We start from the raw sequence: 12,895 nt of genomic DNA, 5'->3' as shown, positions 1-12,895 counted from the left end.
TGCATCCCAACCCTACCACAGGATCCTGCATCCCAACCCTAACACAGAATCCTGCATCCCACCCCACTGTGAGGTCCTGACTGGGACTAGCCCCCCCCCCCAGGCCCCTCTCTGCCCCATTCAGCATCCCCCAGCATAGAGATACCCACGTCTTTGCCACGGATCTGGTCCTCAGTGAGCTGCACCTCGATGAGGGGCCGCACCGTCGTGAAGAGCTTCCACCAGGGCCAGTCCTTCACCCCCTTGTTCTTCTTGATGTTCTTCTGCACGCACCGGATGGCCAAATCCTGGATCTGGAATCACCGCAGGGTACGGCGTCAGTGGGACAAAGCAGGGTGGGTGCTCAGCACCCTGCCACGCTCCCCTTTGTTAGCATTTGGGCTAATTGCACCCGGCTCATCTGGTTGATTCTTTCCAGCCCCTCAAAGCTAATCTCACGGTGAGGAGCTGCCAAGGTGCCTGCTTTACACCCTCTCTACTATTAAAAGTAGGAGCCGATGCTCTGCTCCATCCCACCGCAGCGATGCCCGATGATTCCCCTCAAAACCCCGGTTCCCCCTGGCCCCCCACAGCTGGGCGGGTGTGGGGGGAGGCGGGAGGAGGAGGTGCTGGCCCAGGAGGCAGCAGAAAGGCTGCGCTGCCCATTTTAGGCGAAATTGTGCAGCAGAGCTGGGAGGGGAGAGCTGCTGGGACGAACCTTCCTCTTCTTGAACTGCTGCCGTGCCAGGAAACCCCTGCAAGCTGCCTGGAAGAGGGTGATGTTCCTGCTGGTCTGCGTATCCCGCTGCTCCTCCAGCCTGGCCAGCGATCCAGCCCGGAAAAACACCTGCGGGACGGGAGCAGGGCGAGATGCCGATGGGTGCCGGCATCCCTCCGGCTGCACCGGCTGCTGGGGACGCAGCTCTCCCCTCTGCAGCCTCCGGTCCTGTCCCACCGTGGGGGTTTTATTCCTCAGACAAGAGGAATGTCGTAGGGGGGAACAAACAGTGCTGGCCTTGTGCGGCCGTGCCACCCTGTGCCATGCCATGCCACCCATCCCTGCCCACAGCCAGGGTCACCATACCCGGCTCAGACCCATGTGGTAGCTGCTCTTCTCCAGGTCCAGCGACTCCAGGAGCTCCTCCACTGCCTGCAGGAAGGGAGAGGTGTCAGGGCTGTGCTGGCAGCACCCTGGGGTGCAGGAGACCCCTGGGGTGCAGCAGTGGTCCCAGCACAGGGCACGTACCCGCTTCTCATCCACCACGATGTAGTTGCGCCCGTGCTTCTTGGTCAGGTGAGGGGCCAGGACGTCAAAGCGCCGCCTGAACTCCGCAAACACCATGTGGTCAGGGTACCCTGTGGGGAACAAGGGGGATGTAGGAGCAGCCAGGACACCCAGGGGATGGCCGGGGACGGCCCTATGTGCCCTGACTTGCTGGAGACCATCTTTTGGGAGAGCTGATGGTGTCACCCCACATGGCACAAGCACGGCCGGAGAACCCCAACCCTCCCCGGGACGCTCTCCTTGGCTGCATCCTCCAGCTATTTTGGCCAGGATCCATGGAGCAAGCGGCCGGATCCTGCCTCAGGGGAGCTCAGGGACACGTGTGTTGCTTGTGCAAGCAAACAGGCTCCTTCCTGAGCCACAGCCAACTTCGCCGTCATGCTCACGGTGCCGAGCCTCCACATCTTAATTAGTGATGGGGTATTGATGGGGCTGCCGACCCCGGCACAGCGGCCATCGATCCGGGCGGCATCGATTCCCTATTGCAGCAGGATGGGTCCAACCCCCAGGCAGTAAACCCCTGGCTGGGCAGCCAGCCACGTGCATCGATAAATGCTTTGCTGAGCATGACCCAGAGGCCCTTGTCCCAGTGGGATTGGGGCGGGCTGCCAGCAGGAATGCTGCCAGGAGCCGGCGGCACCAGTGGAGACACCCTATTAAGGCCATGCCTGTCCCCAGCACAAGGGAGGGGGGACAGGACCACGGTGGGGGGATGCGGTGGGGTTTGGAGTAATGGGATGTGCCAAAGGGGGTCGCTGGGCAGGGTTTGGCTCCCCACGGAGGGGACACGTCCAGGATCCATCCCCACACCCCGCAGGGTGCCACATCTCACCTTGGCGGTACATGCGGAGGGCATCGAGCAGGCGGGAGCCGCGGAGCTGGGCGCGCAGCAGGGGCACGTCGAGCTGCATGAGCCCGGCCTCGCAGTGCTCCGCGGGCAGCTCCAGCTCGCTGCCGCTCACCCGCCGGCACGGCCCGGCACGGGGGTCCCCGCCGCCCCCCGCCGCCTTGGGCAGGAAGCAGTGCACAAAGTGCAGCTTGGACTTCTTGATGCTGTCGATGAGGGCGTCCTGCAGGCGTGGGAGACGGAGGTGAGCGGTGACAGGCAGTGATATCCCAGCTGGACCTAGTGATCCATCATCCATCCATCCATCCATCCATCCATCCATCCATCCATCCATCCATCCATCCATCCATCCATCCATCCATCCCTCCCCGTGTGGCATCCCCTCGCTCACCACTTGCAGCTTGATCTGGATGCAGAGGGACTTCTTCTTGACGGCGGCCACGCCGGTGGTGAAGGTCTTGCGCATGCTGGTGGCGCGGCGCAGGGCGAGCTGGGACCCCCCTTCCAACCCTGCCACCGAGCCCGACAGCACCAGCGCTGACCCACCACGGCCGGCAAACAGGCTGCTGATGACCTTCCTGTGGGGCACGGAGGGGATGTCACCCTCTAAATCACCTCTTACCCCACTGTGATCCCCCCTACCCCAGGACCAGACTCACTTCTGCGACTCCTGCAGCAGGATGGAGGCGTTTTGGGTGGCTGGGTTGTGCTTGACATAGTTGAGCCAGCCCGTGGCATCGTACTCAACCCAGTTGGTCCCCGAGCTGTGCCCCAGGAGGAAGTGCCGGGGCTTGTCACTGGGGAGCAGCGGGTTGTGTCCTGTAGGGAGACACGGCACCGCTGGGCACAGCCCCAGGGACCAGCACTGATGCACTGCCCCATGGTGCCAGGCTCCTCCTCACCTTTCTTGCCTCCTTCCTGGGGGCCGTAGTAGGAAAAGAGCCGCTCCAACAAGGTGTCCTCATTGCCGCCCGGCTGCAGAGCCTCCTCCTCCAGCAGCCACAGCAGCCCTCGTGCCTCGTCCGTGCGTGCCAGTGACCGGACCTGTGGGTGACACGGTGCTTGGGTCCCATCCGGCACGCCGGCATCCCCGCGGTGACACAGGGGACACAGGCCTGACCCTGGGATGCAACCTTGGGTGCTGTCAGCAGCAAAGAGAGGGGCCCTGCTTCATGGAAACCCAGCAAGGGAAATGTCTGCAACACTCTGGGCAGTGCATATGGCTGGGGTGGAAAAGTCATTGCTCAGGCACCCATGGGCTGAAACCCAGGGCAGGGGTGGTGCTAGCAGCCCCTTTAGTCTCTGCAGCCTCCTTGAGCAGGGACTGGAGCACTCCAGGGACTGGTGCACCTTGGGGACCTATGTACCCTGAGGACCAGAGCGTTCAAGGGACTGGAGAACCCTGAGGACCCATAAACCCTGGGGACCTGAGCACCTCGAGGACTGGTGCACCCCAGGGATCACCCAATATCTCTGCACCCTCCTGCCCGCAGCACAGGCAGCTCCCAGAGCTAGTGGGGACACCACAGCAGTGGATGCACCAGGGATGGGGGCTGCACACACACTTGCAGATGTGCTCTCACAGCCAAGCGTTCAGGACAGCCCCTCTCCTAACCCAAACTACTCCCAAAAGGCCCAGAAAACCGCACAGGGCTGCATCAGGCCACGATGTGACCAGAAGGAAGCGCAGTGTGTGCTTACCAGTGCCTGGTGCGAGGGCTGGTCTACGGCAGCGACAGAGCCAGAAGAGCTGGGCTCAGCATCAGCCAGGGCAAGCTCTATGTTCTCCTGGTGAGGGGGAACAGAGGCTCAGTCAGTGACCATGCAGTGAGGAGGCAGTGATAGGGACTGGCAATTGGTCTCAAGGGGGTGTAGGAAGGAAGCAGGACATTCCCAGTGTCCCACTGCTCCACAGTGCTGGGTGCCAAGGAGGGACCAGGACACACGGAAGGGTCGCGCAAAGATGGAGCAGCGACAGTGATCTTCACCACCAACACTACCCATAGCCTGGCACTTTGTCAAACAAAGCTGCTGGGATGGAGCTGGAGCTGCCAGCAAAGGTGCTGCCAGGAAGGGAGCCCCGGCATGACCGCGGCTGCACAGAGCATCATCAGAGCTGCTTTGCTGGACTGGTCCAGAGCAACCATAGGGCAAGAAACCATGGGGGAAAGGACACGAGATGCTCATGGAGAGTGGGGAGGAGGCGATGGCAGCCCTTGGGGGTGTCCCTGTCACCTCCTTGTAGCGCTCCAGCTCGCGGGCGAAGGTGCGCTGGTGGAACAGGAGCTGCAGGCGCTCCTGGGCATAGTTGTGGCACAGCTCCTCGAAGGTGGCCCCTCGGCTCTGCCCTGACAGCTCCGGGTTCTGTGCCCCGGGGGTGTCCACCACCGTCACCGAGCACACCGAGTGCTGGCTTGACTTCAGTGCCCTGCGGGGACAAAGGGACAGAGCGGGGTGACTGGGTGCTGTCCGGCCACCCCGGCACCTCCCCGGTCACCCATCACGTACCTGTTGAGGAGGGAGATGAGGAGGGTGAAGAGCTCAGAGTACAAGCCGGCTGCCATGCCCTCCAGGCACTCCAGTGCTGTCAGCTTGGGACCTGGCCAAGGCAATGCTTAGTGTCCCCATGCTGGTGTCCCCTGGGGCTGTCCCCACCATCCCATCCCTCACCATACCTGTGCTGCTCTCGCCCAGGGGTGGCTCGTCGGGGCCCTGCCGGAAGGAGGTGGATCTCTGCAGGGTGCCCTTGGGCTGGTGCTTGAAGATGGAGGAGGAGAGCTCCTCCAGGCTGCAGCCCAGCAGATAGGCAGCTTTCTGAGCCCACTCGTGCCTTGCAAACTGCTTCCTCCCGGCTGCAAGAGGGGAGAAGGGGGCTCAGCACCGGCCACAGCATCCCCCACATGGGGGGGCACCCCCAGCCAGCCCTGGGATGGGCTCAGATCCCCCAAAATAGGCTGGGAATGCTGTGCACAGGAGCACGTGGCTGATGCAGGAGAGCTGGGAAGCGTGTTCTGGGGTCTGATTAGAGGAGATGGGGAATGAACGGCTTTGTGCCTCTGCAGGGCTCAGCCCAGAGCCATGCTGTGGGTCAGAGAGTGGGGGTCACCTCTCAGTGCCACCACCCAGGGACCCCCGGGGCCTGTGATGGTGTGGGGCTCTGAGCTACCCCAGCACGGGGACACATCCCTGCTCGGCCACATGCACTGAGCATCCCCCCTGCAATGGGGCAGGACAGACCCAAGCACAGGGATGCTGGGGATTGGCAGGTGAGGTGGGAGGTGGTTAATGGTGACACGGCAGTTGGGAGGGGGAAACTAGAGACACGTGGAGAACAAGACTTTACCTTCGTCGGCGTCTGCATTGCAAAGGGGCAGCATGCACCATGCGAACAGAGACAGGGTTAGAAACACCGGCACCCTCACGCCACGCACATGCCAAGCCTGGTCCTCCCCCCGGCACCGCTGCGGTGAGACCCTGCGACCCAGCATGGGGACCCTTCCCCTGTGAGCCCCAGGCGCAGTGGTGCGGAGCAGCCCAGCTCTGCCATGGGGAGCTGCTGATGGATCCAGCCCACTACAAGTATAAAGGAGCCAAGGAAACGGGGGCTGGCGCGGCTGAGCTGGCAATGAGCATCCCCACGAGATGCAGCACAGAGCTGGGGCTGGGATGCTCTCCCTGAGCAGGATGCAGGGATGCTTCCCCCCAAGCAGGATGTGGGGCTCCTCCTTCAGCAGACCCCCATGAGGAGGCTCCAGAGCTGCCCAAGCATGGCTGCAGCAGGGCCCTGCTGCCCTCTAGTGCCTTGGAGCACCCCAAGCGCCAGCACTGCACCACGTCGTGCCCCCGAGATCCTCCTGGTCTCTCTCTTCCCATCCCCAACTCATCTTTTTCCCCTGGCACAGCCACCAGCTCCAGGTGCCCGCTTTGGTTGTGCCATACCCAGGCCCTCCTGTCAGCATGCAGCACCAGGGGGGCTTCCACGGTGGGAAGGTGAAAGCCCCAGGGGGAGAAGAGCAGCCCCATGAAGCCAAATTCACCACTCCCAGGGATGAACAGTGAAGCTGGCACCCATCAGAGCAAGCCCTGCAGCCCATGGTAAGCTCTGGGTGCTGGTGCCCACACCAACAATGGTATCAACAGGACTGGGTTGGGGGGCAGCAGGCAAAGATGGAGCTGCCAGGACCCAGCCGGGCATCAGGGCTGGTCCCAGCACACCAGCAGCATCCCAAGCCCCACTCCCAGCCCCAAACTCAGCACCGCATGGCACCACCCGGAGCAGAGCCCCCCATGGCTCCCATTACCGGCTCCATCTGCCAGCGGCTCTGCAGGAGGACAGGGGAGAGATGTTACACTGGGGACAGGGACACTTGTACCCCCGACTCCCTCAGCCCCAGTCAGGCTCCTGGTCCCCCAACTTGACAGGGGCCAGCTCAGGGTCTGGGGTGCTCAATCCCCACCAGCCAGTGGGACCACCCCAACCAAGGGGGCAGAACTGGGTGTCCCAGAGCACACAGGGTGGCAGGGCACTGTCCCCAAGTGACACAGCCCGAACACCCCCCCCAGGGCTGAGTCACACCAGGAGGGGGTTATTTACAAGGTGCTGGTGATCACTTCGACCCCATGCAGCCACCAGCCCCAGCCTTGGCTCATTAATGCCTCCCAGCCCAGAGCAGCACGTTACCTTTCGTGGCCCCGGCAGCCCCCAGGTGATAAATGGCACCGAGGACGAGCCAGAAGGCTTTCTGCTCATCACTGGCGATGCCCATCACCTTCATGGCAGCCTGCAGCTTGTTGAACTGCTGGGTCGCCTTCTGCTTTTCCTCTGGCTGTAAAAGCAACAGGAGCCATCAGTGTGGGAGCCTGGCTCTGCCTCCCCTGCAACCAAATGGTCCAGCCCCCCCCCCCCCCCCCCCCATAGACCCCCATCCAGCCCCACAGCAGTGACCTTGGAGAGGGGTGTGATGCCAAAGACGTTGTTCTCTGCCAGGTGGTTGAAGTGAAGCTCGGTCCTATGGGGATAAACACCACGATTGGCTCCATATGGGAGACCCCAGAGACCCCCTAAGCCAGGGCCATGGCCTCACCCCCCAGCTCACCTCAGGGCACTGTCAGAGCAGGCCAGCAGGTAATAGAAGACATTGAAGGTGGCCTCGTTGGCCGGGCGCTTGGCGACACGCAGCTTCTCCAGCAGCAGCGTCTGGTGAATGGGAGGGTTGGGAACCATCCCCAAGGACCACCAAGGCTCCCACCAAGACCCAGCCCACCCCAGCCTCATTCTTACTGCCTGCCCAAGGTCCCTGCGGAGACATGAGGGTCTCCTGCCCGCTGCAGGGCATCACATGAATGCAAACATCATCCAGGCAACCCAGGAGCATCTCCTCTCCTGGGTGTTTGCTACTACAGGAGCAAGAAGAGGCTCTCTGGAATTAGGGGCTCTGCTGTTATCACACCAGAACAGTGTCTGGAAGGCAGAGAGCTGCTGACGCAGGGAGGCCATCTGATGTGTGCGTGTTGGGGTGTGAACACAGATGAGAGAAGGATGCCTGGCTGCTAAGCGCTGCGAGCAGGAGGAAACACCTCGTGGAGGATGGACCAGCTCCTGCACAATGGGGAGCTGCCCTGCTAAGGATGCACTGGGGGGGGCCACCCCGGCCCCCTCACCTGTACAGAGGCAGATGCCACCTGCCCAGCCTGGTCGAAGTCCAGAGAGATGATCTGTGAGAAGCGAGTGGCGTTGCCATTCATGCCGGTGCTGCTATTGCCAAAAGCCTCCAGGACGGTGTAGAGAGCCTGCCACTTCTCCGCTGCGGGAAGAGGAGCGGGGTGCTGCGGTGCAGCCAAGCGCGGCTGCTCCTGTGCCATGCTCCGCGCCACGGCCGCCCGCGGTAAAGGGGCCGGGGTGACAAAGTGAAAGCACGACGTGTGGCACGTGTCCGGCCGCAGCAGGACGCTGGGACCGCAAAGCGAGAGGCATGCGGGGACCCTGCAGCACGCCGGGGACTCACCGGAGAAGACCTTCCCGGTGCTGCCGGCGATGGTGGCGAGGTACTGGACGAGGTGCTGGCAGTTGGTGGTTTTGCCGCTGCCGCTGGCACCCAGCAGCACCACAGCCTGGTCCTGGCGGCTCATGAGCATGCTGCGGTAGGCAGCCTGAGCCACCGCGTAGATGTGCGGGGACGTGTCCTCCCTGCGGCACCCTTTGAACATGTGCATGACCTGGTGGGGGACAGCGGGCGAGGGTCAGCACCCTGCTCCCTGTGTCCCCTCTGCTTCCCCACCCCACCCCGTCAGCACCAAATTCACCTTCTCGGAGTACATGGATGGGGAGCTCAGCGGGTTGATGATGACCATGGTGGGGCCGGCGTAGGTGTGCAGGAGGTTGCCGCCGTAACGCTGCCGCAGCGTGTGCAGAACGCTGGACTCGTTGAGGTAGAGGAGGCTGGCGAGGTCCTCAGCACGGTCACAGGACGGGGGGTTCGCCTGGCAGCGAGGTGAAGGGGGGTGGGATCAGGTGGGAAATGAGGGGCTGTGCCACTGCTCCCCATCCTGTGGCCTTACCTTCTCCACATCGTCCTCCTCCACCTCCAGGATGGCTCCATCGTGGTCCAGCTTCACCTTCACCTTGCCCTCAGGCAGGGGGCTGCCGTCCTCTGGCCGTAGTTGGCTGCCTGCGAGACGCATGGGATGCTCAGCAGCGCTGTGCCAGCAGCGCCCTGGGGACACCGCAGCCATGGGAAGCACAGGGAGAGCTCCATGGCCCCGTGGCACCAGGCTGATTCCTGACTCACCCAAGGAGAAGCCATCCCTGTGCACCAGCCACACCTTCTCGGTCTCATACCAGGCCTCCTCGGCTGCTATCTGCTCCTCTGTCTTTGCCTGTGGGACAGCGGGATGTGGGGTGATTGTGGTCATCTGCCCCACCTCCCATCTCACCCCCTCCCCATGTCTCTGGGGCTGAAGGAAGCAGCCTGGCCACGGGGCCATGTGCTGGGCAGCCAAAAACCCCAGCAAACCCCAGCTTGCCCACTGCCCCTGGGGCTGCAGAGACCACCAGGGCCCTGCCACAGACACAGAGCGACAGTGACCCATGAGCACATCCACCATGGGCACCTTGGGCAAGCCTGGAGGGGCCAAACCCCCAAACCACAGCCCATGGAGCAAGTGCCAGGATACAGGGACACCAGGCATGCTGTGGGGACGTGGGGCATGCTGCACACTAGGGACGCGGGAGACGCCGCTCAGACGTGACAGAGGGACACGGGACGCGGCACAGCGACGGCAGAGTTCCGCGGTGTGGGAAATGCCGGGCTGGCATTGCCAGCACAGCGGGAATGTCCCCACCAACTGGGAGCAGGGGGAGCCCCAAAGCCAAACCTGAGCTGCAGCAGGGACGGCGCCAAAGGGGGCTGCCGGGGCATCATCCGCTTGACCCTGGTGAGGTCGAGAGATGGCGGTGAAGGCGAGAAGGGTTAATCTCTGCCCCACAGACAGCACGGGAAGCAGTGCCGGTAAGCGACGGGGGCAAAGCACTGCTGTGCCAAAGCCTGCTCCTGTGCCACAGCCACCACAGTCACCAGTGGAGTGGCAGGTCCAGCGCTGTGCTGGGGACACACGGAGCCAGGAAGGATGCTGGCCATGAGGCCATGCTGCCAAAGCCCTGGGAAGCCACTGTGCCAACCTGCTGCAAGCTCTGCCAGCACTGCCTGCTTTGGCATGAGCTATGCTGGGTGCTCAGTCCCTTTACATTGCTCTGCACCCCTGCCCGCCCTGGCTGTGTCACTGAGGGCAAGAGCACCCTCCCACGACCCCTGGCTCCCTGGCACTGGGGAGAGGAACCCAGCCCCGGCCACCCTGGCACCACGGAGCAGGGTGGGATGGGGAAAGCCTTACGCTCCAGCACGAGGCGCGGGCACAGACGCCAGCCCAGCGGCACACAGAGGATGGCAGGGGGTCGCTGGTAGAAACAGGGGGCTCCTGAGGACAGGGGTACGGTACCTGGCTGGGTGCCGGGGCGGCAGGGTCCAGCTAGCGGCAGCGAGGAAGAAGAGAAAGGAGAAGAGAAGGGGTGAGAGGCAGAGAGCAGCAGAAGCACCGTGCCGTGCCACAGGGCCTTGGCACAGCCACAATCCCCATGTTACCACCTTGGCATCATCCCAGCCACCAGTGCCAGGCTGCCAAAGGGATGCCACCAGCAGGGCAATGCAGCTCCCCATGGCCCAAACCCACCAGCAGCCCCTGTCATCCATCCCCTACTGCCAATGCCACCCAGAAAGGAGCCACGATAGTGGTGGCCAGGCGCAGGGGTACAATCACCCCATACGGAGCACACAGCACGGACGCCGGCCATGCCTCCCCACCCCACATGGATGGCACGCGAGCACCGATGCCCCTGGAATTACAGTAGCGGTGAAGATCCTCTCCAGCCGGCGCTGTGCCTCCTCTGACGGGCTCAGCTGGGATGCGGGGCTGGGAGCTGCCTGGAGGCAGAGCACTGTTAGCATCAGAGGGGCTATCACAGCCTTGCAGCCCAGCAGTGCTCGGAGGCTGGCACAGCTGGGGTACCAGCAGGTACCCCCAATGCCCAGGGACCCTGGTCCCTACTTCCACACACACCTGCTGAGGGGGCGCCGGGGCAGTTTTTGTGGGGATCGGCCGCTTCTCGCTGGGCTGCTGCTTCTTTTCCACACGAACCAGAGGGGAGACAAGGGGTATTGTGATGGGGCGGCCGCAGCGCACGCAACTGCCCCGAAAAGTGACCCCCACCCTGCACCACACACCCCAAAACCACTTCAAACCATGCGGGTGAGCTCACACCACGGGCCGCACAACCTCACACTGCTGTGTTAGCGCATCCCTCGCCGTGTACACACACCGGTACCTTGTGCCTCTCCAGGGCGGTGGGTTTCAGAGCGGATGCCTTTGCCGGCTCTGCTTTCCCTCCCGAAGGATGCCCCAGCGGCTCCGGCTTGGCTTCAGCACCGGGGGACAGGGACGGCTTCGCGTCCCCCCCAGGCGGCTCGGGGGACTTCTCCTGCCTGTCCCCCGGCCGGAGCCGTGGACGGTGCTCTTTGGTTTTGCCCTTTGCCATGAGGGTTTTGAGCCCTGCTGAGATCTCATCCTTGGGCTCCGGCTTAGCGGGGGCTGCCGGCACGGCGGGGGGAGGCGGTGGGGCAGGAGGAGCTGGGACGGGTGCTCGGCCCGTCTCCTCCTTCCTCGGGGGGGGCACTGGCTCAGGACCTTTGGCATCGCGCCCCGGTTCCTTGGCACTGCCGGCGTCCTCCCCAGGCAGGACCTTGCGCACCACCTTGCGCACCACCCGCACCACCCTGCGGCGGGACAGCCCCTGCTCATCATCCCCTTGTGCCTCGGTGGCCGGGCCCTCCAGCCCGTTCACGGCTGCACCATTCAGCACCGGCTCCGGGCTCTTCCCGTGCCCAGGGGGTGGCTCCGGGCTCTTCGGGGGCTCAGTTGCGGAGGGCTCAGCTTTCGGGGGCTCAGGATTCGGGGCTGCAGGCGCCGCATCCTTCGGGCTCTCTGACTGCAGCCACAATGACACTGGTGTGAGTGGAGGTGTGGTGGTGCGGTGCCTCCGCCGCACGCACCCGCGGCTTGGGATGTGGTGGTACCCGGCTCCCAGCCAGACCCCTTCCCCAGCCAACCTACAGCATCCCCCAAGGGGATGCTGAGCCCACAACCCAATACGATGTCCCCAGGACCCTCCACGATGCCCCCAAACCCTTGTACAGGGTCTGTCCCCACCGAGGGCAAGCCCCATTCCCAGCACAGCTCCACCCTGCCCCTGCCCTTCAACACTTACAGCCCCATCCTCCTTCCCAGGTCTTTTCACAGCTAAAGACTTGTCCTCGTCCTTGACCTGAGGGTCACACAAACAAGAGGAGCCTGTTTCAGCCCTTTGTGGGGCCTCGCTGCCAGAAAAGCCACAGGGACCAGGAAAAGCCATCGGGATCATCACTCCACGCCAGGGGGGCAGGAAAGCAAGAAACAGCCCCAATCTGCAGCCTGTTGCAGCCCCAGGGATGAGGACATGTGTCCTTCCAGGCTTCCCAGGGACTGAAGCACAGAGATATGTCCTGGTTACGGCAAACCCCAGAAGTGGGAGAGGAAAGGACCCTGCCTGGTCCCCTCAAGGCATGCAGGCAATGAGTGAGCTGCTACATCGAGCCCGTCACCACTCCCACGGGGGCTCTGTCTATCTGCACGTCACCACATGGGTGTCACAGCACGTTTTAAGTGCCACCAGCTAATCCCTGTAGCACGCCATGGGATGAGCCAAGCAGGACAACCAGGAGTATGTGGCAGGGTGGGCAGCCAAACCCTCCCCTGCCTCTGAGCTCCAGGGCTGGCCGGTGGCACCGAGGGGGCTCACACTGTGTTAGGGGCTGCTCACAAAGGGGCTGTTAGTGATGGTGTTAGTCACCGCATGCGTGGCCACACCGGTGACCATGGCCATGCTATGGTGAGGCTGGGGCAGTGCCGGCACCGAGGCAAACTGGTTGGCAGTGTGACCCGAACGCGGGTGCAGGCAAACAGGCAAGAGACTTCCCTTCTGCTCCCAGAACGCAAACCGGGATGAAAACGCCATGGCGATGTCTCATGGAGCCGCAGCCTGAGCTGGGGAGAGAGGGAGAGGTGAGACGGGCCCAGGACAGCATGCAGGATGGCAAACATGGCACGGTGCCTAAGCCCTGCTGGCCCCCGGAGCCTTGGACCCTCAGGAATGGGGGTCTGAGACCACTTGGCCCTGCTCAGCACAGGAAGGGCTC

The 12,895-nt window shown here is 63.4% G+C and overlaps 1 protein-coding gene across 28 annotated transcripts in view; it reads right to left on the bottom strand.

Moving 5' to 3' along the window:
• The window catches only part of MYO18A (myosin XVIIIA), a 30,712-nt gene that overhangs the window by 13,193 nt on the left and 4,624 nt on the right, over nucleotides 1–12,895 (bottom strand). For 4 of the 28 annotated variants that reach the window (XM_062622457.1, XM_062622458.1, XM_062622430.1 and 1 more), the window contains exons 2-27: nucleotides 10,725–10,787; nucleotides 10,511–10,588; nucleotides 10,002–10,136; nucleotides 9,486–9,542; nucleotides 8,900–8,987; nucleotides 8,670–8,779; nucleotides 8,415–8,591; nucleotides 8,117–8,327; nucleotides 7,773–7,915; nucleotides 7,208–7,308; nucleotides 7,057–7,120; nucleotides 6,793–6,937; nucleotides 6,413–6,433; nucleotides 5,455–5,466; nucleotides 4,787–4,963; nucleotides 4,620–4,710; nucleotides 4,347–4,539; nucleotides 3,813–3,899; nucleotides 3,014–3,155; nucleotides 2,771–2,930; nucleotides 2,503–2,689; nucleotides 2,097–2,334; nucleotides 1,226–1,335; nucleotides 1,064–1,129; nucleotides 698–826; nucleotides 150–293 (exon numbers count right to left, since the gene is read on the bottom strand). In XM_062622457.1, coding sequence (XP_062478441.1) covers nucleotides 150–293; nucleotides 698–826; nucleotides 1,064–1,129; nucleotides 1,226–1,335; nucleotides 2,097–2,334; nucleotides 2,503–2,689; nucleotides 2,771–2,930; nucleotides 3,014–3,155; nucleotides 3,813–3,899; nucleotides 4,347–4,539; nucleotides 4,620–4,710; nucleotides 4,787–4,963; nucleotides 5,455–5,466; nucleotides 6,413–6,433; nucleotides 6,793–6,937; nucleotides 7,057–7,120; nucleotides 7,208–7,308; nucleotides 7,773–7,915; nucleotides 8,117–8,327; nucleotides 8,415–8,591; nucleotides 8,670–8,779; nucleotides 8,900–8,987; nucleotides 9,486–9,542; nucleotides 10,002–10,136; nucleotides 10,511–10,588; nucleotides 10,725–10,787 — 3,129 coding nt within the window. Of the gene's footprint in view, nucleotides 1–149; nucleotides 294–697; nucleotides 827–1,063; nucleotides 1,130–1,225; nucleotides 1,336–2,096; nucleotides 2,335–2,502; nucleotides 2,690–2,770; nucleotides 2,931–3,013; nucleotides 3,156–3,812; nucleotides 3,900–4,346; nucleotides 4,540–4,619; nucleotides 4,711–4,786; nucleotides 4,964–5,454; nucleotides 5,467–6,412; nucleotides 6,434–6,792; nucleotides 6,938–7,056; nucleotides 7,121–7,207; nucleotides 7,309–7,772; nucleotides 7,916–8,116; nucleotides 8,328–8,414; nucleotides 8,592–8,669; nucleotides 8,780–8,899; nucleotides 8,988–9,485; nucleotides 9,543–10,001; nucleotides 10,137–10,510; nucleotides 10,589–10,724; nucleotides 10,788–10,989; nucleotides 11,650–11,928; nucleotides 12,443–12,677; nucleotides 12,744–12,895 lie in introns of those variants that run through there. The other 24 variants (XM_062622447.1, XM_062622446.1, XM_062622431.1 and 21 more) reach the window with 20 other exon arrangements.

This window comes from Pezoporus occidentalis, unplaced genomic scaffold (assembly GCF_034315485.1).
Source record: "Pezoporus occidentalis ecotype Australia unplaced genomic scaffold, CSIRO_AGI_Poc_V1 ctg241, whole genome shotgun sequence".
Lineage (NCBI taxonomy): Eukaryota > Metazoa > Chordata > Aves > Psittaciformes > Psittacidae > Pezoporus > Pezoporus occidentalis.
The sequence above is the reverse complement of the archived record's forward strand: the minus strand, read 5'-3'. Positions and strand labels throughout refer to the sequence as shown.